Here is a 24,737-nt window from a genome sequence, read left to right as displayed (position 1 = left end):
GTAAAAATAAAAAAGTAAAATTAGAAACACACACCAGTACTGAAGTTTATATATATATATATATATATATATCATCTTCACAGCCTCGCTTTGTTCAGCGGAAGGTCGGTGCTGTTGGACAGTCTGGGGCTGGATGGATACATGGCTTGAGGAGCCCGCGATAAGGAGCGCCGATTGGAATTGAAGCGAATTTATGTGGGACAGGAGATGTGAGACAATCTCTTCGTCAATGGATGCTACAGCTGCGTGTTTGCTTTCAACATTTAGCTTGTAGTCGACGTGCACATTCCACCATGATGTCCCTGATCCACTGGTGGAAAGACACTTTGATCCTCTCCTCTTTCATGTAGAACTGCTTTGTGTTACAAAGAGGGCTCAGAAAGTGCTTCAGAATGAATGAATCTACCTCTCCCTCGCCAAAATCTATATTTCAATTGTTTTATTGTAATAATTCTGTCCCGTGCTCAAGAGCAAGCAACTACTTTTACATTTACTGTATAATATCCCCTACAATTCAAACCATACCCCACCAGTTACAAAGCCCAGTTGCTTTTGCCCAATGATACTTGAAAGTGTGTTGAACAGAATAATAACAAGTGCATATCCGCTATCCTGGTTTAAAAGATCTCACAAGCAGTCCGTCATACATTTGTTTTTATTGATGATTCCTTTCACCATCAACCTAAAACGGTTGATGACTTTCCTGACCAAATATCTTGAACCGTAGCAGTTGCAGAGATGCTGTCAGAAGGGCCTGTTTCTGGATCGTGTGTTAATCAGTCCCAGGACAGAGAACGCACTTGCTGCTGCTGTGACCAAACTGATGGCTCCAATGGCCCTTGTAGCCTGCCAACAAAAAGACAACATTTTTTTTTCCCCAGGATGATGTTGGGTATAAAAAGCGGCAACGTAAAAACGAGAACAAGCCAGCAATATAAATGTTATCGCGCAACAAGGCCTTGCTGTAAAGATGATTTCCTGTGGATCCCACTGTGTTGTTAGGTACTTTTCTTCTCCAACAAGATTACATATAAAATTCTTAAAGGACAACCGACACCATTTTTTGGTTTCCTAACTGACATCAGAAAAACGTTTTATAGCATCTAAAATACCCAAAACACGCAGGCTGATATTTTTAGTCAAATGAAACACCGATAAAAATGACTTAAACCTATAAAAATGACTTAAAGTGTCCAAAAACGACTTCAAAATGAACCCGGAAATGGCCAGTTTACGAAGGTCCCGCCCCCTTGTTCCTGACGTCACGCCAAGACGCATTGCCTTGCTCGAGAATCAAAACAATGGCTTCAGATTCGGAGAAGATGCTTTCTTGTTACTCATCCAGTTATGAATATGATTCAAATAGTTCTGAAGAGGAAAGCATAAATATTTGCAATTGATTTTATAAAGAAGTCCTCCCATATCAATTCGAGCCGTCAAGACTCCAATGTAGCGTCCCAGAAAATGCACAAGATGGCGCCCAAGCTCTGTTGGAAATGGGCTGATTTGTCTGCTGGGAATTTGTGTCAGCTCGTATCAAATACAGTGAGACCTCAACTTACAAACACCTCAACTTACAAACTTTTTGTCTTACAAACGTCAAATTTATGAAAATTAAACCTTATAATAAGCACTATTTTCATAATACACACCCACCACGGCTGGCGGAGTGATCTTTGGTGGAAGCACACGACCGAACAGCACCAGAGGTTAAGTTACCAACAGTCCTTATGGTAGGTGACTCTCCTTCCATAAGCCATCAACGACCATCAAAAAGGTAAATAAAACTTTATTTTACAGCAGTTTATTTCTTTAATTACAGACGTCATGTAATGCGCCTCTTTCCAAAGAGCAATTCCCTTTGACCTTCGACCTCTAACGCCATTCCATCAAGCCATAAATGACCATCACAAATGTAAATAAAGTGACTTTATGATACAATGCAGTGTATTTCTTTCATTACAATACAATAGCACATTTATTATACATAGAATAAGGTATGTTGTGTGTAGTTTTAAGGCTTATTCACTTTTCGCCTTACACACTGTCTGGGAACCAATTAAGTTCGTAAGTTGAGGTCTCACTGTAGTAGTCTTGGTGCAACACACAACGATTCACCATCGCGTTATTTATGTGTTTTCCTTCTAATTTCGCCATCAACACGGATGAACACGAAGTTTTCAGACCAAACAAAGTACCCAAAATGCATGGTGTGTCGCTTTCTCGGTCAGGGGCGTTCCAGACGTGACGTCACGTCAGGCATCGTCACCAAATCAAAAACAAGACTTCCTGAATATTCAGCGCGAGTCTTAAAACGTAAAATATAGCTATATGCTCTGAAATCTTTGTAAAATACGCTCAGTAGAAGTCATTTGAAGTGACTTTCCAAATTATGGACACAACTTGTCCAGAGGTGTCGGTTGTCCTTTAAAGGTACGCTTGGATGAATAGACTATGGAATGGCAGAACCTCAAAATGCTGAATAAATGGATTTAACTGAAGTTGTGAGCATGGGGCTATCTCACGTCCAACATTTGTAAAATTTTCATATCCAATGGCCATATATTTAAATTATGCTGTCAATATGTTTGCTGAATACAAGCTTATTATTTGCGCCCCCAAAAGAGTAATGTTTGAGCAGTGGTGGGCTGCATTGCACTTTTGCATCACAAATTAGTCTTGCTGCATCAACGCCATCTCCCATGCAAATTCATCTGGGGAAGGCAGCAGATGACTTGTGAGCCCACATGAGGACAAGCATGAGTAAAGATGGATGGATTGCTCATAAATTGAGTATTAGCCACCTGTTCAGACACTCCCTCCCCGTAACGCAGCAAGGTGACAAAATGCTCGCAGTTACTGCCCAGTAGGTCATAGGACACCTCCTGGCCAATCAGGATTTGTGCTCGCTGGATGATCTCACAGATGGGCAGGGGTGTGTGGTTGTGATCGTACTTATTGTTGACGCGGTACGAGTCACTTCCCACCACCTCCTTCAGCAGCTGCATGCGTACCACCGCCTTCCGGCTGAAGACGGACTTCACGCTGGACATGGCGGCAGCCTGGCTCTCGTCTGGATACAAGCATCAATGGCTGATGAGATGAGAAATGACATTCTCCAAACTATTCTAGTCATGTTTTTTTTATGTAGGGATGATTAAAAACTGACATTTGGGAAGTCGAGATGTATTAATTTTTTAACCTGTCATGATCAGCTGCAGCATGGTGGATAGGTAGCCCTTGAATGCTGCTACATTTTAGTTCTATTTGAGTGTTTGATAGACAGTAATCTTGATATTTATTGGAAATGGTCAGACAGATTGAAGTTTGACAGGCAAAAGATAGTGAGAAAGAACAGAAAACAACGTGTGTCAAAGATTGCCACTAACCAACAGGAGTCAAGTTGATGATGTAACCATCTCCCAGGTAGAGTGCCCAATGCTGATAGGCTGGTCTGAAGATCTCAATGAGATCCCCTGGCTGGGGGTCACCACAGGGATCAGCAGGATCATTGGAGGCCATCTACACACACAATTTAGGCTGTTGTGCATTTGCATTTCACAGCAGACTTGAAATACGGTGCTTGACAAAACACGTGATACAGCAAAAGATCACTTTTGATCAAATTGGTCGCTGTTCAATTACAAGTGTATCACAGTAAATACTTTGAATAATAAGTTCTTTAAACACTGGGTATATTTCAAAATCTATGATATAATTTGGATAATTATACACGCATCAGTAAAGGAGCCTGGTGCAAAATGAGTATTTTCAGAAATTAGAACACTAAATAAAAAACAAGCCAAAATATTTTTTTCATAATACAGTAAATGAGTGGTTACTGGTGCTCTAAAAGGAATATTCTTATGGGTTGAATAAATTAAAAATTATTCCAATGCAGTTTTAAAGAGCTGGAGATGTTTTACATCATGTTCAAAGACAGTTCACATAAATTGCAACTTACACTCGAGCTTTGTTGATGTTTATCCATCCCACAACATGCTTCCACAAGTCCTAATGAGGAAATAAAAACAGATTTCACGATCAAATGATCTTAGAAAAATCCATCTATTTTCTAATCCACTCATCCCCACGAGGGACGCAGGTGTGGTGTAGCCTATCCAAGGTGTCTTCAGGCACGAACGAGGTGGGGTTCACCCTGAACTGGCCGTGAGCTAAACACAGAGCACGTATCACGGGAATTCACCTGCGCTCACAGTCACACCGAGGGGCAATTTTTAAGTGTTCCATTAACTTTCGAACACTGCACCTATGCACTGTGAGGCGGACGTGCTAACTGTGGAGCCCTCAAAAAATACACCTCAAGTCCATTTGAAAAAATATTGTGTTGCAAAGGTATTAACACATTAAGAAGTACTTTAGATTTGTTGTTTCAGCAATGCTATGATTGAAGACACGCTTATCTGCGTGACACTTATATGGTGGGAAAAAACATCTGAATTGGAATTAGTGACAAATAGTTTATATATATATATATATATATATATATACATATACATATATACATATACACACACACACATATATATATATATATATATATATATATATATATATATATATATATATATATATATATATATATATATATATATATATATATATATATATATATATATATATATATATATATATATATATATATATATATATATATATATATAGTTTATATTCCCAGAACTCCTCATCCCCAAACTTCTCCAGCTTGGTGTGTCCCCCGCGATCTGCCAGTGGACCCTCAGCTTCCTGACAGGACAGACACAACAGGTCAGACTGGGAAATATATCATCCACAACACGAACCACGAGCACTGGAGCCCCGCAGGGATGCGTCCTCTCTCCATTGCTCTTCTCTCTCTACACAAACGACTGCACCTCAACGCACCCAGCTGTCAAATTCATAAAGTTCGCAGACGACACCACGGTCATCGGTCTCATCAAAGACGGTGACGAGTCTGCGTACCGACAACAAGTGGAGCAGCTGGAGCTCTGGTGCAGCCGTCACAACCTGGAGCTGAACACGCTCAAGACAGTTGAGATGATCGTGGACTTCAGGAAACATCCATCACCACAGCTACCCCTCACACTATCCAACTGCCTTGTGTCAACCGTTGAGACCTTCAAGTTCCTGGGAATCACAGTCTCCCAGGACATGAAGTGGGAGGTCAACACCAACTCTATTCTGAAAAAGGCCCAACAGAGAATGTACTTCCTGAGGCTGCTAAAGAAGCATGGCCTGCCACAGAAGGTGCTGCAACATTTCTACACGGCTGTCATCGAATCCATCCTGTGTTCTTCCATTACCGTTTCGTTCGGGGCCGCCACAAAAATGGACAAAATCCGACTTCAACGGACAGTTAGGACGGCGGAAAAAATCATTGGCACCGCCCTACCCACTCTCGAGGACTTGCACACTGCAAGAATCCAAACTAGGGCGCGGAAAATCCTACTGGACCCTCCGCACCCTGCCCACCACCTTTTCCAGCTACTTCCCTCAGGCAGGCGCTACCGATCCATGTGCACCAAAACCAGCAGACATTTAAACAGCTTCTTCCCCCAAGCCATTAACCCTTTGAACTCTTTCAACAGTAGCCAAAATGGAACTGTATAGTGCCACTTAGCAGTTTTTTTGACGACGATACTAGTGCAGCGTGTTCTACCGGAAACAAATTCCTTGTGTGTTCTACATACTTGGCAATAAAGATGATTCTGATTCTGATTTATCCTTTGTTTTAATGGCACCAGAACAACTTCCCCCACATATGTTTGGGATTTTGGAAGAATGTTTGAACGCTATCAACCAAGGTTGTATATGTTGACAATAATTTCCGTCACGTATGTTTGGTGCAAACCCAACCTTTCTCATCACCAACAGAACTCCAAATTAAGATGCTTCGGTTTTTCTAGTTTTCTACATTTGCAACTATTACGGTCCTCAAGAACCCTATCCAATTCATAGATCTTCCTCCTGCAACAGTGAAAAGAAAGCTCCAGTAGATTTACTTCATTGAAACAAGTACATTAGTTTCACACAATTACAATGTGGCAACACTGTGTAATTTTCCTGTGTATTCCTCGAAAATAAATAAACAGCATGGTTTATCATATTTTAAACGTGTGTGACTTCTTTTCCTTTCGGCTTTTCCCTTCAAGGGAACATGCTCTATGTAACACAGCTTGATGTGTCTTAAACGTAGCTTCCAGCCGTTAATGTTTGCTTTCTTGCTTTGTTTGAGAAAAGTCCCCCTCGTACTCTTCTTTCATACTTTTCGCAGACATTTTCAAACATTACACTTACTTGATGTCTTTTGACGTCTATTTGTTAAGAGCGAACGAACTAAGCAAGCAATAGAAACTTCGAAGTCCACCGTGATGAGTTTATCCCGAAACAAAAAAGGCACTCCGGTCATTGCTTTAAAATAATAATTTAAATTGCCGTTTAGAAATCATTTTATCAGGGAATATACCTGATTCAAATGATCAGGACTTTCCTGAGGGTCTGATGAGCTGATCGTTTACATTACTTGTATCATAGGGGGGAGACATCTAAAACAAATTCAGTGTCCGAAGCGTCATACAGTGTCAAAGAGTGGGCTTCTCAGAAATAGTGGAAAGAGAATGCTGGATGGGATGGCACACCATGTAAAGGTCACTCGTACACACCGACCACACAATACTACTCAGCGCTCACACACACACAAACAAACAGACGCACACAATACACACACCTTGCTGCCACAATAACACTGACACAATGGGGAAGCCGGCAGAAAAATACTTTCGAGTCCAGTTGATGTTAGATGAAAACTACATGTACATGTATTTCCATACTGTCGGTGTACTGGTTGTCTGAATCGCTGGCATCCCATTAATGTTAAAATGTTATTAAAAATGACCAAAATTGTGTTTTTCACAAGAAAGCGACAATATTCTAAAATAAAATGTAAACTTCATGTTGAAAAAAAAATGTGGACGATAACTATAGTGTCACATTTGGATCATATATGAAAACGTGATGATGAGTCCATGTTAAAAGGAGAAAGCTGAGTATTTTGATGAATAGTGAAGCATATAATATATTATGGGTGCGTTTTACAGGTATCAAAATATTATGTAATTTATGGCTCCTATCACAAAAGATAATAAATAGAAATCAATAAATAGAACACTCAACAGTGAAGTTTGCCAAACACCTCAGTTGTCTATTAGACACACAGTTTCTAGCTCAATACCTTTCTGAATTAGGATTATCATCTCTATTATTAATTTAGGCGCAAATGAATAATTTGTTGGACGGTGGTCTTTTGGGCAGGAAATGTTTGGAAAACTCCAGTTGTCAAAGACAGCACAGTAATATCAAAGAACATCGGAGCAATACTTACTCAAACACAAGCAGTTTTTTCTTTCTCACCATTTTAATTCTCCATTATAAATCCACGAATGACTATAAAATAAACAAGCAGAAAGACAAAACAGAAAGATATAATTCCACGTTTCTCTGATGGCAAATTCGAAGTTTACTCAAGGTCCCAAAGCCGAAGCAGAAGCTGGAGGTCACAGTGAATGTCTGCAATGTCACTGGCTGATGACAGTCGTGCATTTAGGACCCACATACTTACAAACATTCACACGTACACAAGTACATACAAACAAACAAAGCACACGCACACACACGCTTTCAAGCGCCTCGCACCACGAAACTGCACGTGTACATCAGAAAACCGATAGTGTTCCCATCTCTATTGTAGACATGTCAATGTTATACCGCCCTTTTAGAAGTTGCCACTTCCCTGGACGTTTGTGTGTAGTTTTTGGTATGGAAATGTAATGAATTTTATGTATTCAATAATACAGTCATAAATAGACAACAACGATAAAAGACTTGAATATTGTGCAAAGAGGTGAGCAATCATAATTGTTTGGCACGTGTTGTTATAAATTGGAACCATTTGCTCATCCACATTCCAGGACATTGGGGGTTGGATAATTTCTTTACTCTCTCATTGGCGGTTGCCTCTGTGGGTTTGTGAACTGCGTCAAGCTCATTTTAGCAAGACCAAGACCAGAAATTGTGAGACGTTTCACAATAATTACTGTCTGGAACCTAATCCGTTCAAGGGAGTCACATTAAGAAACGATGTGAATAAATACTGCATGATTAGGGAGTTTTAAATATAGTTTGATTTATACATTGTTTAAAATATTTTTACGATATCAAGTGAATGTGTTTGTCTTTATTGTGAATATTTTTTCCTTATGTCCTGTTAAAATGTCATTGACAATACGTGAAGACAGCAGAAGGTTAGAGTAGCAGTAAATTATCAAACGACTCATGCAGGGATTAACAACATTGTCACGGGGGAGCAATTTATGTGTTTATGTTATGAGAAGAAGACACTGGATGTTTTAGGACAGTGATAATATCATAATTAGCACAAGGTTTGGTACGTATTGCTTTGACGACTAACTGCATGTGTGTAGCACCTTGCTAACAACTAACCGGCCAGCTAGCTCAAGTGCGCAGATGTGAGATTGTGTAAACGTTTTTAATACGTGTATTCAATTGATCGATGATTAACACGCACACATCTTGTGCTTCAAACATCGGATGTAACACGATCGAGTTTGCACGAGCTGCTCTTGTTTACACCCACTCGATCCCCCTCAGTAACGGATCTAAATAAAGTAACAGGTCGCTCGCATTCTCATTTTATAGGTTAGTGTCGTGAATGATCTGCATACAATATTCCCTAAAAATGAAAATTGGATGAGATTATTTTAAATTGTTTCACGTCGGAGAAATTCCCAATTCGTGATACGCATGGCTACGCGTCACTGTCCAGACTAACTGTTATTGAGTTGTTTCTTACCTTGATCATTTGTGACCAGGCCGCTGTGTGTTTGGAGTCGCTATGGCCGGGGCTGCACCACTTCGCCGCACCGATTCAGCCAGAGGAGACTTATCTCCCCTCAAACACTTTGTGGTGGCCAAAAAGACCATAGGTGACCTATTTGAGCAGCTTCTCCTCTACGTCACGGAGACCTGCGAGTTTGTGGAAGGTAGGGAGGTGGTATATTGTTTGTCATCTGCCAATTTCAGTTTAAAAAAACGTGTTGATATTTCAGTTTAGCATGTAGGATAAACTTTGTGATTGAATCAATCTGCGATCGTAGCAATGGCAGCGGTGTTTACACGAGCATATTTTTGTTCACCTTCGTTTGCATGACTTAATCTGAATCTGTCAGAATTTAGGTATGGTTAAATTAACCTGCTGTGGCGTTTTATTTTAATGGCATTTAATAGTGGAGTACCTTGTTGTATTTATATTTATAGATTTGATGTTGTGTAATTGTGGTTGTTGAACAGATACGTGTGGTAATAAAGCCATTGGTAAAATTGCAAATCTGGATCAAAAGTTGGAGATTCAAGCATATGCGGATAAACTTGCTGTTATCAAGGAGGTGTTGGCTCGCAGACACATGAAAGTAGCATTTTTTGGAAGGTAAACAAATATGATCGTCACACCTCACCTGTGAGTTTGGGGCATTCTCTTAGCGATGTGTTGTTTTAATATTTATCGATATGTGTTGATAGGACAAGTAATGGTAAAAGCACAGTGGTTAACGCCATGCTGAGGGACCGTGTGCTGCCCAGTGGTATCGGTCACACCACGAACTGCTTTCTTAGTGTGGAGGGGACTGATGAGGACAAGGCCTACCTCAAGACTGAGGGCTCAGAGGAGGAGAAGAGTATCAAGGTCCGCAGTGCCTTCATGTAGTTGTGGTATTTTGTTCCCAAACATTTAAATGTGTTTGATTCTACACCAAGGGTCGTCCACCCAAAATGGACCAACAAAATCAAAAACAAATGTGTCTGGCATCCCACCCTAATCGAGTGTTGCAGGCTATGACTCAAATCTCAGTTGACAGAAATGTTGATATTGAATATTTATTGGACATATTTTTACAGCATTGGAAAAATGTTCAACTCAACTGTATTTTCAAGCAGCCATTGCTGCATACAAATAAAATGTGAAGAATTGGATTGGATTTGCCTTTATTAGTCTCGCAGTAGAGAAATTTACCTTTCACAGCAGCAAAGTGATGAAAGGAATGAAAGTAGAAAAACAAAATACATGTGCTGCTGGAAAATGTTTGCCCTAAGCAAACCATATTTAAAAATATATATATTTTCAGTTCCCCATCTTGTAGAATTTTCAACGATTTTTAAAAGCTCTAAGGAGCCACTGGGCGACGCTAAAGAGCCCCGTTTTGGGAGCCCCGTCATACACGTACATAAATCTCCATACTGTAAGAGGTTTTTATATTCAACTCTAATGAAGTAGTTTGTCACTGTATCGTATCCGGGATGATTAGAGCTGAGACTAATCTTATTTAAGTTTACATTTCATTCACTGATACATTCCAAAATCATGCATGTATGTTGGAACATTTATTCAAATTATTGGTAATTTTAACACGGAAAGAGTGCTGACAGTTGCTGTGTGTTTACAAACCCTACAGACAGTAAACCAGCTGGCTCACGCTCTCCACATGGATGAGAGTTTGGATGCTGGCTGCCTTGTTCGTGTATTTTGGCCAAAGACCAAATGTGCCCTCCTTCGGGATGACCTGGTCCTTGTAGACAGGTATACAACAATAAATACTGCTTCACTTCAAAATCTCAAAGTTAAAGGATGCAAATCGTGCATTTTTCCTCATAATTTAAAGCAGTTCTAATGTGTTTCAAAAACATGGTTCACATTCTTCCATTAAACTTCCCAAGACTGATCGCACACCCCAGATATGTCTCCCCAAAATAAACCGTTTTGAGGGGCTGGTTCATACACCATTTATATGAATACACACAATCAAAATGGTCAATCAACTAACTGCTGTAACATTCGCCAGCCCAGGGACAGATGTCACATCAGAGTTGGACAGTTGGATAGACAAGTTTTGCCTGGATGCTGATGTCTTCGTGCTGGTTGCCAACTCTGAATCCACGCTCATGAACACGGTAATGGGGCCGTGGGTGTGTTCAGGTTTCTGTCTGTAACCGTGAGTGAATGTGATCTTACTCGCTATTGCCAGCGTGTTGAAAGGAGGAGACTGATAATAGATTCACACAGAAGTACACAGAGTGGATGGATTTGCCATCATAAAACATGAGTTGGAAGCAACAAAATAATCTTTTTGGGGCTGATTTCGCACAGAGCATAATGAAAATACAGTGATACCTCAGCTCACGAACTTAATTGTTTTCCAGCAAGTGTGTGTAAGGCAAAAAGTTCGTCTGCCGAACATTTGTTTCCTATAAGAAACCATTAAAAATGAGAATAATCCATCCCAGGTCCCCATAAAACATAAAATTCTACTAAATAAGACATATACACAAAATATACCTTATATTATGTATAATAAATGTGCTATTGTATTGTAATTAAAGAAATGAACTGTAACCTCTTCTATTGCCTGAGACCGTTGCTTAGACAACACAGAAACACCCTTAGCCACACGGAGCAATGGTCGAATTAGCGTACACACTAAATTACACAAATGCACACCTCGTTCTTGTTTTTCTATGATCTCCTTCTTCTGCTCGACCACAATTTTTTTGTGTCCTCTTTGGCTTAACATTAGCCTGTGGTGGGGTATTTTTCGGTCCCATAAGAGCAGAAGTACTTGACTCGATAAAAACCACGTCTGCACTCAAAGAAAGGGGGTGTGGACAACTCGTCCGCCAGCCACCATGGTGTGTTCGGCTGTGTGGTTTGGTGTTCATCCGCCGAAAACTAGTCCGCCAGCCACCGTGGCGCTGTGTGGTTTGGTTCGTCCGATGAAAACTAACTAGTTTGTATGCCAATATAATATTCTTGCGAATTTAATGTTCGTAAGGCGAAAAGTTTGTGAGCGAAAGTGTTCGTAAGCTGAGGTATCACTCTAATAGAAAGAACTGTGCCATTAAGCAGGAATTCAGGAGATTTAAATGATTTCATTCAGCGATCCACTTGGGTTGGAAGAATGAATACACAATTCATTCCATCTACTAAATAGCCCACTTGGAGTCCGGGCATCCATATAACTTCCAATGACGCCTTTTTGTTTTGCGTGAAATTAGTTATCCAACCACTTATTGTATTTTATCATTCTCCCACATTTTTTTTATTCATGGAACCTGCCATGGCCTTCAACTAAATTTAATTTGGGCAATCTATGTGTCCTCTAAGCACATTTTTTTAGGCTGATTTTAAAAAAAGTCAACTTTTTTTCTAGCACACCAAGTTTTAGCGATATTTACATTGTTTTAATTTAAAGTCTGACTGTGAAAACATCAACAAAAACAGAACGATTATTAAGAGTAAGTAGCACTTAATAAGTGACAATTTCACCTTATTTCCATTATCTTTTAGGAAAAGCACTTTTTCCACAAAGTCAACGAACGGTTGTCCAAGCCCAACATCTTTATCCTCAACAATCGCTGGGACGCATCAGCAAATGAACCAGAATACATGGAAGATGTGAGTTATGTTTGTATCACTTCCAAGAGGGTGAAGCGCCATGGTGCTTAGCAAATCTGCCTTACGGTACTCTGGTTAGTGGTTCAAATGCAGGCTCTGGCCTTCTCCGAATGTGAATGGTATTTTGTTTATTTGAGTCCTGTCCAGGCCCTGGTCGGCCCTGCCTTTTGCAGAAGTCAGCTGGGATATGCTCCAGCACACCCATGACAATAGTGGCGATAAGTCAGATGAAAGATAGATCTGACACATGATCATGCCTTTTCTGATCTACTTCTGCTCTGTTTGAATCTTTTCCCTCTGCTCTCATGCCGCAGGTGAGAAAGCAGCACACAGATCGTTGTGTTAACTTTCTTGTGGAAGAGCTGAAGGTCGTGGACCGGGACCAGGCACCCAACCACATTTTCTTTGTCTCCGCCAAAGAGGTGCTCAACTCCCGCATGCAAAGGGCACAGGGCATGCCAGAGACAGGTGAGGCATTGGCTCTAATGACCCCTGCTCAACATTTATATCATTTGGGTTGACAATAAAGAAGTGGATCACAGCATGTTTTTGGAATGGGGGATCCAGAGACAACCCACGCAAACCCAGGGAGAGCATGCAAACTCCACACAGGGAGATTGAACTGGAGTTAAACGGGGTCGCCGCACTAAGCCCTGGACCACCGGTCTGCCTAGAAATTCACCTGAAAGCTGCAAATGACTGATTTCATCATCATCCTTTTTTAACGAATAATGGTGGACAGTTAACCCCCAAAAAGTTTGATCGTCAATCAGTTAGTTTGAAAACTTGCTGTTCATGCTCACTTAACATGTTGACTGAGGGTGAAAATCAGATCGCTCACTGGGAATGGCGATTTGGTAGGAAATTGTCACAAGCCAGTTCTAGTCAGCTATGTGAAGCGCACAACTCCATCTCTGGGTACAAATAGAAAAACACACTTGTCCACTCCTCACCAATGGAAAATTTTCAGTCAAAAATTAGATATGAACTGCTTCTTTCCATTCATCAGGTGGTGCCCTGGCTGAGGGCTTTCAGGACAGACTCAAAGAGTTCCAGAGCTTCGAAAGGAGGTTTGAGGTCTGTCTGCTTTTGTGTGCGTGTGTGCGTGTGTGTGTGTGCGTGTGTGTGTGCGTGCGTGCGTGTGTGCGTGCGTGCGTGCGTGCGTGCGTGTGTGTGTGTGTGTGTGTGTGTGTGTGTGTGTGTGCGCGTGCGCGCGTGTTGTTCAGAGTCTATTATCAGGCTGTTGCAAAACCTAATTTTTCCTTTGCATTGTAGCCTATTGAAATGTTTGAGAATATAAAACGACGTGTTTGATGCTGTGTAAAAATTACTGCTAAGAGTGAAAGTGCAACAGTGCAGTAGTAAGAAGGCCCAGCTCGTCTAATTCAGTCAAAGATGATCTCTTGCAGGAATTAAGCAGCTGAACATTAGTCACCGTTAGCGTCTACGATCAAGCATCTCTTCAAATGGGAACGAGTGATTCCCTTCTAGAGCCACATGCTGTGCTTTTTTCATCAATCTGCATCTTCATTGTTGAAGTCTAGATTCACTAAGGCGAGGGCGTCTATTCATTTGCTTTCCATTTTTTAGATGATTCAGTTTTTTTATCTTCCATTTTTTTTTCCTTTATTGAGTTGTTTTACACAAACAAAAACAGCAAACCTCCGTCATGTGTGACCTACACTGGCGAACACCTCAAAAGTGGTACAAATTCAGCACACTTATTTTATGTTTTTGCTTCACCATCAAAACGGAAAAGAAATATTACCACCACCCCAAAAAATTATATTACCAGAGCAGACCCAGAAATGACATGGCCGCTCATTCCACTACAACCAATAGAACATAATTATAATTAATGCGGTAGTCGAGTGGTTAGCATGCCGACTTCACAGTGCGTAGGTCGTAAGTTCAAGACCCAGTCCGGCCTCCCTTTGTGGAGTTTGCATGTTCTGCCCGTGCCTGTGTAGTTTTTTTCCGGGCACTTCGATTTCCTCCCACACTCCAAAAACATGCTTGGCAGGCTGATTTAATTCTCTAAATTGTCACTTGATGTGAGTGTAAATAGTTGTTTGTTTCTGTGTGCCCTGTGATTGGTTGGCAACCAATTCCGGGTGTCCCCCGCCTCATGCCCAAAGACGGCTGGGATAGGCTCCAGCACCCCCCGCGACCCGATGAGGATAATGCGGTCAGAAACAAAACATTAACTCTCCCTTGATCTCTGCTATGCATTTGTATGGCCTCTTTGTTTGGATGTGTAGATTCACTTCAACGTACCTTGATGACAGTTTACACAATCAATCAGCGTCATACATTCTGAATGCCTCACTGTATTATGTTGCCACAAAGTCTTTGTCCATTTTCATTTGCTGTATATTTGGTTGTATTCAGTGAAACACGTTTTCATAATTTTGCCAATGCTTTACCGCCACGTTACAGTGACTTGACTATTTTGGGGCCGTGGGATATGAAACGCACACTCTGCTGCTGTCATTTTCTACACTTTGATTTGCCTTTAAGTTAAAAAGCAGCAGATGTGTATGTGTTTCGTTTTTTCACCCGCCATCATCAGCCCCGAGCCAAAACGTCACAGTAACGCGCGCGTGTGTTATGGCCTCGCAGGAGTGTATCTCGCAGTCAGCAGTGAAAACAAAGTTTGAGCAGCATACTATCAGGGCCACGCAGATCACAGAAAAAGTGCAGTGCATCATGGACGCCATCAACATCGAGGCGGCAGAGAAGAGGTGAGTTACATGAGTCACGTTGATCTTGTCGCCGTGCGTTGGGGAGAGACGTGAATGTCAAATTCGGGTTGAGGTAGGAGTTGTCCGATGTTGTCTTTTGACTGTTAAGATGAGTGTCTGAAAACGTCTCCCTGTCGGATGGCAATGTAGAATAGCGGCACTGGAGGACAGGGAATATCAAATAGACCGTCTGGACTTTGTGAGGAATCAGCTCAGACTGCTGGTTGATGACATCAGTAAGAAGATCAAGGCTATCAGTGAGGATGTGGAGTCAAAGGTAATTTGAGACAATATGTGAAGTACAACCATGAAAAACCCTTTTATAATAATACATTTCATGTATAAGCGCCCTTCTAAACTCTCAAGGTCACTCATTCTCTGCCATTCTGGAAGTCATTCGGGATTTGAAAATATGATGTGGAGCGCCATTTCTGAATTTGTTTGGGTTTTGGTTTTTCTTGCAGGGGGGTGTCGATAAAGCGCTGGTCAGACGTCTGGCAATGTTCTTTCCCTTCCACGAGGGGGCAGCATTTGCCTTTTGTCCAACCGCCCCCACTTGTACCTCATTACTCCAGACCCATATAACTTAGGAATTAATTTTTTTTCTGATGAAAGAAGAGAGTCAAAGGTTTCTTATGCTGCAGTGAATGTTTATGTAGTCTTAAATTCAATATTCTGAGGGTCCTGCAATTTGAGTGAAAATGACAAAAACCCTGGCACTGGAGTGGACACATTTTTGCACATTTCTGGTAGTGAATGAGTTAAAGACCCGTTTACCACAATGTCGTGCGTACGTCTTGAACGCTGTAGTTTGCATATGTGAAGTGTCAGTCACGATTTCACATGCGACCAGTGTTGTAATTGCTTTCATTAAATGTTTTGCCAATGAGATGATAAAAAAAAGTGGAACTAAATTATCCGTTGCTTGTATATGGGTAAAATCGATCATACATCTTCATCTATTAGCGCACCATCCATCAGGTTTTACAAAATTACAGTACTCGAAGGTAAATTTTTGAAAGCTTTCCTGCCCAATCAGTTCTTGGGATGATGTCAGAGATATGACAGTCAGACACCGTGGACAGAGACTCAGAACCAGAAAGATTGTCCCCACTGCCGGCAGGAGACGCAGTCATCAGATGACATATGTCTGAATTCTGCGCCCCTCTGCCAAGATATTTATTGAGAGTATATGTAAATTACAGTGATATATTAGTCAACATAGTTTTCTTGATTATAATGCCACGCCTCTGGGCGTTCTGAGCACCAACAGCTGCAAGCAGTAAAACATAAGACATTTTAATTGGTTGTCTTTTCCAAGAACTGATAAATTTGTAATCTGGCGCTTGTGCAGGATGTTTAAGCCGTAAATAACTTTGGTGAAAAAGGAGTATCTAAAGCCCTAAATTCTGTGCAAGGCCGGACCTTCTAGAATCTAGATGGACACGACAGTTCACCTTGCCGTGTCTGTTTCACTCAGATTTACTGTGGCCATCTGCGCTTTTGACTGTAGGCCCATTGTTTAGTTGGTCAGCAAAGCACGGCACTTTTAAACATGATAAATTATTATTCTCCATCAGATGAAAAAGGTCAAAAACCTAATTTGGGAGTATATCTGGTGGAGCAACCCCAAGCACAAGTCAGCTGCAGTCAGTCTCTTTTGTGCCACCTGCAAGTACCATGGCGCCTCCTGTTTACAAACATTAGAAAAACAACTCGTCATCCGTCAGATAAACATTGTTCCTTCCAAAGCTTCCGAAAAATGTGTTGCGCTGACTTTTCTCCTTACTTGAGGTGTCCAACGCCATGAGTGAGGAGATCTGCCGTCTTCATGTGATTGTAGACGAGTTCCATGCCGACTTCCATCCATCACCTCACGTCCTCAAGCTTTACAAGTCTGTAAGTAGAAGGAGACTGAGCTCCAGGGTTATTATCTCAACATTGCCTTTGCCTGCATGTCAGGGTCATTGAAATCTTCGAATTGTCCATAGCTGTGAGGGCGCATAGGTCAAGCCTTTTATAGAATTCCTTCTGGTCCCCTTCAGAACGCCCCTTTCAGAAAACAACAGGGAGAGTTATGGTTACATACATGAGAATTGGACTGAGAAGGCAACTAAGAATGTTTGCAAACAACGTTGATGTCATTCAGATTCATTGCTTCACATTTTGGAAGCAATGTTTGTAAACATTGAAACTCCTCTGTAAGTTCCAGATCAGCCGTCGTCCTTGAGATTTATTGAAAATTGCTTATGGAAAACAAATGCAAGCCTCTTCACCACCAGTGAGGATGCAGTCAGAGTCTGTGGCATCTTTTTTTTAATGCTTAACTCATTCACTGCCATTTCCGAATTTATTGAGGAATTAAAAATATGACAGAGAGTGCCATTCCCGAATTTGTTCGGGTTTTGTTTTTTCTTGCGGGGGTGCCGATAAAGCGTCGACCAGACCTCTGGCAATGTTTTTTTCCCTTCCACGAGGGGGCAGCATTTCCCTTTTTTCCATGTTAGCACTTTGTTCCAGCCTCAGCTGTTGTTAAAGCTCTATATAAACCAATTTGTATGTATTGTATTGTATTGTATTTTGGACAGCCGCCTCCATTTCAATGTCATATAATGACAGACCCATATAATTGAGGAATTAGTTTTTTTTTCTAATGAAAGAAGACTGTCTCGGGTTTCTTACACTGCATTGAATGTTGATGTAGTCCTACAACTCAATATGACAGGAGCTGTTGTCTCATGTGGAAGAGGGGATGGGGAAAAACCTGGCTTTCCGCTGCTCAGATGCTGTCAATGCCTCTGTCCAGTCCACTCAGAGATTCATGACAGGTACAGTCAATCCCTGCACATGTACAATTGCATGTAATGCGTTTTTTAAATATATTTTTTATTTATTTATTTGTGTGTGTGTGCAGGGGGTGGGGTCTATACTCCGTTATTTGCTAAAAACTCTGGGTAACTTCAAACAAAGGGTGTTTTTTTTAATCAAATCCGGATTTAAATAGTACAATGAATTAAAAGATTGAATTTGAGACTTTTGTCTCATGTTTACATATTGTGTTGAATTGTAGATGTGTTCAGTTTACAAAAAAAACCCTTGTAATACTTTTGAAGGGGACAGTTACAATCCAATAGATTTGAAGTGAAATGAAGTTGCAACATGTAAACAGACCATTTAAAGGACAACCAACGTCACTTTTTTATTTCTTAACTGACATCAGGAAAACGTTTTATAGCATCTAAAATACCCAAAACGCGCAGTATATTTTAGTCAAATGCAAAACACCAATAAAAATGACTTAACGTGTCCAAAATCTGCAAAAAAATTATATACAGTAAAGTCTCGTTATATCGATATCGGATATATCGATAGTCCCGGTTATATCGATACTATTTCTATGCACGCACGGAGAAAATTACAGGGTCGGATATATCGATAGTCCCGGTTATATCGATATTTTTTCGGACTCCCTTGAATATCGATATAACGAGACTTTACTGTATATATATATATATATATATATATATATATATATATATATGAATCAATATACGCCCCCAGTTCGTGACGTCACGCCAAGATGTCATGCATTGCTGGAGAATCCAAACAATGGCTTCAGATTCTGAGAATATGCTTTCTTGTTACACATCCAGTTATGAATATGATTCAAATAGTTCTGAAGAGGAAAGCATACATGTTTTCAATCGATTACAGCATTTATTCCGTGCCATTATGAGGCAACATTGAGGGGAAATGTCTCACCGAAAAAGAGGCACAAAATGGCAACCTCCTGATTTCGTCACCAACTCAAAAACAAGACTTCCTGAATATTCAGCGCGAGTCTTAAAACGTAAAATATGGCTATATGCGGTGGAATCTTATAAAAATGTGCTCAGTAGAAGTAATTTGAAGCCATTTTACAAATTATGGACACAACTTGTCCGGAGACCTCGGTTGTCCTTTAACTCATATTCTGTGTTCTTTGTGTAGAACAACAAATACTGTTAATCTTTTTTTCAAGAGCTATATGACTTGTATAACACAGATTTTCATCATTTTCTTTCATTAAATGTTTAGCTGCACAGTGGCTGTTACTATACAACGTAAACAATTGGTTTTAGTATGTGTCATACAAAACACAAGTGGATGCCCCACCATCTTCATTTTTTGTGAATGGCCGCCAGAGCTGAAATTCCATGGCATGTAATATATAAATGGTGACGATAAAGCACCCACAGTCTTCTTTCCCCGTCAACAGATAGTATGCTCCCTTTGCTGCCCTCCGCAAGCCAGAGCCAAATCCACATGCTAGTCCCCAACCGGAAATTGGACCTGAGTTATGACCTCAACTGTGCCTCGCTGTGCAACGACTTCCAGGAAGACATTGAGTTTCGGTTTTCTTTTGGCTGGACGGCGTTAGTGCACCGCTTCCTGGGATCTGTCAATGCTGAGAGAGCCCTCAAACTGGTAGACCAGAAATTGCAGGTGTGGTCTGCAGTGTTGTTGTTGCTTGAAATGCAGATAGAAATTTGCTTATACTTATCATGAGCATAACTGTTTGTGAAACGAGATCAACTTTTGGCCTTTGTAAATTTGATTCACTAGATTTTTACCCAATTCTCCAAAAATGCAAATGACTTTTTTTGTTTTTGAATTCAAGATGGTGTCACGAGAATTTTACAGCAGCTCCTGTAGTTAGTTTTTGCTGCTGCGACATATACATTACTCCACTGTGAGACAAATACAGGCTCATCTCATCTAATCTAATAATCCACACTGTAAAACGTTCATAAGTCATAAAATACTTTTTAAAAATAAATCTGACCTTGATGTGTGTACATTTACATCAATTATGTGTCCACCAGGCTACTCTACCGGCTCTGCCGCCGGCTGCAACACCATCCTCGGGACCCCCATCCACCGGTGCCCCATCCAACCACGAGACGGCCTTGATGAGACAGGAAGACCTGATGGTTGCCATGGCAACCAATGCCGCTTCCCTTACCTCACGCACATCTATGAGCGCTATTGTCGTCGGAGGAGTGGTATGTGCGCCGTGCACCCCCATGTTACCTTATATCAGTTTTATCTCAGAGTTGGGCTTTGTGTCCGTGTTGAGGTGTGGAGGACTCTGGGTTGGAGGCTGATCGGCATGATGGCCTCACTATACGGTTTGCTGTATCTATATGAGCGCCTCACGTGGACTACCAAGGCCAAGGAACGGAGCCTAAAGCGCCAGTTTGTGGATTATGCCACAGACAAGCTGCAGCTCATCGTCAGCTTCACAAGCGCCAACTGCAGCCACCAAGTGCAGCAGTGAGTGACCCCACACAGTGGATTGAAAATGTCAACGCACACCTCTTCAGCTGCTGGGTGTTTAAAAAAAATGCTTTTTCCACTATTACTGTGACCTATGACCTGTTCAGCTTTGCTTAGAATTTGAGAATTACATAAAACACCTCTGTTTCCAGGGAGATGGCGACCACCTTTGCTCGGCTATGTCATGAAGTGGAGCAGACTCAGCATGAGCTTGAGGCCGAAATCCACAGGCTGAGCGCCAACGTTGATCAGCTTGAGAGTGTCCAGAAGCACTCCAAGAGTTTGCGGTAAATCTGTGACTACATATTATTTAATATATTAACTTAAAACAGTCCATTTGTCCGGCTAAAATTACAATAATCCATGATACAATTAATTTAAAATACTTGTTTTTTAAAATAGCATTCCTTTATTTGGTCCCTTTGTCGTTTGTCCCCTCATACTTTATCCTTAAAGGACAACTGATGTCACTTTTTTGTTTCCTAACTGACATCAGAAAAACGTTTTATAGCATCTAAAATACCCAAAACACGCAGTAAGATATTTTTATTCAAATGCAAAACACCAATAAAAATGACTTCAAGTGTCCAAAATCTGCAAAAAAATTGAGCTGCGAATTGGGCATTTTCAGAAAGTCCCGCCCCCAGTTCGTGACGTCAGGCCTGGAAAATCAAAACAATGGCTTCAGATTCGCAGAGTATGCTTTCTTGTGACACATCCAGTTATGAATATGATTCAAATAGTTCTGAAGAGGAAAGCATACATGTTTGCAATCGATTAAAGAATTTATCCCGTGCCATTTTGAGGCAACGTTGGGGGGAAATGTCTCACCCAAAAAGAGGCAGAAAATGGCCACCGAGCTCCTGTGAGGAATTAATCAGCCCGTTTCCACTGGCTGATAAATTCCTTTCATGGAGCTTGGACGCCCTCTTCTGGCTCTTTCTGGTGCAACACAAGGTTTTCAGACCAAACAAGCATTGACGTGATGGATGGACTGCTACAATGTGTCGTTTTATTTCGGTTAGGGGCGTTCCTTCAGTGACGTCACGTACGGACTCGTCACCAACTCAAAAACAAGACTTCCGGAATATTCAGCATGAGTCTTAAAACGTAAAATATAGCCATATGCGGTGGAATATTTGTAAAATACGCTCAGTAGAAGTCATTTGAAGCCATTTTACAAATTATGGACACAACTTGTCCGAACACGTCGGTTGTCCTTTAATTCATCATGATAACACAGAAAAATAGCCAACATTTGACTGATTTTTGGGGGAGAATGTATGATTTTCCTATCTTTGTTTTGTGTTGTAATTTCTTAATGTATAATTTATTTTTGTAAGTTGTCTAATCAGCAAAAAAAGGCCTGTCAAGTAACCAATCAAGCCTCAGTTATAATTCAATAAGCAGTGGATATTTTAGTCTCACAAAATTCAGGCTTTTTAGAAAGCATTATTTTGTACAATTGGAACATTTTTCACCAAGATATAAAAAACTAATTTTATACTTAATGCTTTTTTGAATTCTCTCGCCATATTGCAACTTCCTTATTTGAAAACTGGGTTCTTGTCAAAGTATTGTTTTGGGTTATCAGGTAAATATAGGCTGACAATTTAGTGATAATCTTTTCTTGGAAATACAAAACATATTGATTTATATGTCAACTTCCTTTTATTTTTAATTGTAGTTTTAGTTTTCATACTATTATGAAATATACTGTATATGTAAAATTACATTTTAATCTAACAGCAGCGTTTTGCTTGCATCACCATATGTTACTGTTTTCAAGTATTGCAATTTTATACCTTACTTCAATTAAACTGCATTTTTGTAAAATTAGGACTACACTTTTGTTCTCCAAAATAATTTCATTTCTCATTACATTTTATGTTAATACAATGACCTTATTGTCATTAAATTTAAAAACATTTTCTTCCAACTTGATTCTCATAGTTCAATTACTTTTTCTCTCGCTCATCCACTCTGTTGCGTGTGGACTTCAGGCACAAAGCCAGCGACCTGGAGAAACAGTTGGAGACATTTACGAAGCAGTACCTGCAGCCCCAACAGTGAAGTCAATCTTCGCCACCGTTTTTCCACTGAAAGGCACAAACAATCCATCAGCAAAAACATTTTTTCCAAAATCTTTACCACAATAAAGGTTATATGATTGTGTTTTTCCATTATAAATTTAGTTTTGTTTTTGTTTGTCTTGAACTTGTCCACTCCATGTCTAACGGTAGTATTAAAAAATGAATACTAACCAAGGAACTAATGGGGTGCTGTTATTGTCTACTAATGTGGTACAAAATGTGAATATACCTCTTGACAAACTTTTGTGAAACCAATTGTGTCTGTATATGCGTTTTAGCAAGAAACAATAAATACATATTTGATATGAAAGATACTGGTGATCGAGTACATATTTATTGTATACATGCATCACTTCATTCAAGCCATTTCCTCAAAATATTGAGCAAGCGTTGTTTATTTAGTCAACTGCACTGAGTGCCATTTTATATTTCCCACTCCTGAATGCTCTTGTGTATGAACTCCAAACCTAAATTTGAACTTTATCGATGCCACATTTGCTCCGTACTTGAGCACACACAATTTGATAAAATACAATTTATAAAAATGTTTAAAAACGTACGGTACAGTAGTGCCTTACACAGTGGTACAACCAGATGAGTGGTGCAACCACTCATCTAGTCTGTCTGGCTGTGTGTCTCTCTCGCTCTCTCTCTCAGATTAACCTTTATCGTTCTCACAGTGGAGACATTCACAATTCACGGCAGCAAACTAACTGACACTCAAGCATTTAACATTTTGTGCGGTATCTCCCTGCTGCCCTCTCATCAGCTTCAGCAATATCCTGCCACAAGTAACACCATCAGTCAGAAATCCCAAGTATATATTTTTTGTCAAAAGCTTTTTTTTTATTATTAATATTGATGACAATAACTCATGGCAACATATCAGTATCACCAAGCACTGTACAAATACAAAACAAACGAACCCCCCCCCCCCCCCCCCCCCCCCCAAAAAAAAAACAACATCTGGCGTGAAAAAGACTATAAAAATTATTCTACACGTGATTATTTCACACAATAGCACTATAAGAGAATCATGGCATCATAATGGGTTCCTGGTCATTACTGGCTTAGAACAGGAATAGACGGGATAAAGCAACGTGGAATCAAAAAGGCAGTGCATTGTTTTTGACGGTGGCCATGTGTGTGGCAGTTAATGGCACTGTCTGCATGCGTTTGTCATGTTGAATAACTCAAGTTCTAATGTATGTTGGCACTGAGGTTGAGACATGTTCACGTAGAAAACTACAGTATTGTTGTTTTTGTTGGTACTTATACCACACAAACAAGCTGTTACAACAGCTTTATAATCAAAATATGTATGGAAAGACGGAGAACATACAAAAGTATGAAATTAAATGAAACAAAGCACCATTTGTTATTGACTTTACATGAGTACAAGCAGTTTACTCGGATGATAGTTGGCTTGCTAGAATAGTCAATGGCAATAGAACAAATGCGGCCATTTTCATTTGGTTCGTGGCTCAGAAATCCAATTTCATTCAAGTCAAGAACCAATGTGAAAATAATCCTACAAACGAAAATAACCGGGAATCACATTAAGATCCTGAATATTTTTTTTTGTGTTGTCGCCACCACAAATGAGCTGGTTAGCTTAGCAGGTGAGCTGTGCCAGTCAAGAAATTGTCATTAAAAACCAAAATAAAAACAATTGAGCTCCAAAATCCAATGTCCAAAGTGCGACCAAAACAAGTACATTTGATAACCATAGACAGGCAATGGAACGAATTGTGAGGTCAGAAAAGGTCCCAAATAGTTCGGATTAGCATGAAACAGGTGTTGTTGTTTCCTCTCTAACAATTGTTTTATAAATATTTTTTCTATTAGTTCTATTACAAGAAATTGTTTTGAAGTGGTAAAACCTCAGCAATTTTGACGGTTTCACTGGGAGACATTCATTTGTTTTCTTTAGAGGTGCAGGGGTGAAAGGCTGTTTCGTGCTAAACTAGGCTAACTGGCTACAAGCTAACAGCAGTAAGATACCGTGTTTCTCCCCCAAAACATTTAAACAAGCGATTC

General features: G+C 40.3%; 2 protein-coding genes and 1 long non-coding RNA gene across 4 annotated transcripts; 1 reads left to right on the top strand and 2 right to left on the bottom strand.

Annotated features, from left to right (window-relative positions):
* Window positions 1-95: 95 nt before the first annotated feature.
* Window positions 96-9,030, bottom strand: plaat1 (phospholipase A and acyltransferase 1). 2 transcript variants are annotated; one of them, XM_088999947.1, is made up of 6 exons: window positions 8,891-9,030; window positions 7,403-7,464; window positions 3,965-4,014; window positions 3,390-3,522; window positions 2,805-3,073; window positions 98-846 (listed from the first exon to the last, which is right to left on the bottom strand). In XM_088999947.1, the coding sequence occupies exons 3-6, from the start codon at window positions 3,989-3,991 to the stop codon at window positions 745-747; spliced, it is 531 nt and encodes a 176-aa protein (XP_088856073.1). In that variant the 5' UTR covers window positions 3,992-4,014; window positions 7,403-7,464; window positions 8,891-9,030; the 3' UTR covers window positions 98-744. The 2 variants fall into 2 exon arrangements, with proteins under 2 accessions (XP_088856074.1, XP_088856073.1); XM_088999948.1 differs by lacking the exons at window positions 7,403-7,464; window positions 8,891-9,030 and having other exon boundaries at window positions 96-846; window positions 3,965-4,010.
* Window positions 8,933-23,011, top strand: mfn1b (mitofusin 1b). Its single transcript, XM_088999936.1, has 17 exons — window positions 8,933-9,080; window positions 9,388-9,523; window positions 9,616-9,778; window positions 10,545-10,669; window positions 10,932-11,040; window positions 12,434-12,541; window positions 12,856-13,009; window positions 13,551-13,618; window positions 15,164-15,285; window positions 15,436-15,562; window positions 17,080-17,184; window positions 18,011-18,113; window positions 19,544-19,770; window positions 20,151-20,330; window positions 20,405-20,601; window positions 20,757-20,891; window positions 22,608-23,011. The coding sequence occupies exons 1-17, from the start codon at window positions 8,933-8,935 to the stop codon at window positions 22,675-22,677; spliced, it is 2,277 nt and encodes a 758-aa protein (XP_088856062.1). The 3' UTR covers window positions 22,678-23,011.
* LOC148895744 (uncharacterized) lies at window positions 16,388-17,205 on the bottom strand. The gene is made up of 2 exons (XR_016115475.1): window positions 17,075-17,205; window positions 16,388-16,975 (listed from the first exon to the last, which is right to left on the bottom strand). It is a non-coding gene; the product is annotated as an uncharacterized LOC148895744 (long non-coding RNA).
* Window positions 23,012-24,737: the final 1,726 nt, after the last annotated feature.

This window comes from Hippocampus bargibanti, linkage group LG07 (assembly GCF_051943395.1).
Source record: "Hippocampus bargibanti isolate YZ-2025 linkage group LG07, ASM5194339v1, whole genome shotgun sequence".
In the NCBI taxonomy this organism is placed as follows: Eukaryota; Metazoa; Chordata; class Actinopteri; order Syngnathiformes; family Syngnathidae; genus Hippocampus; species Hippocampus bargibanti.
This window is presented reverse-complemented; position numbering and strand designations above follow the sequence as displayed.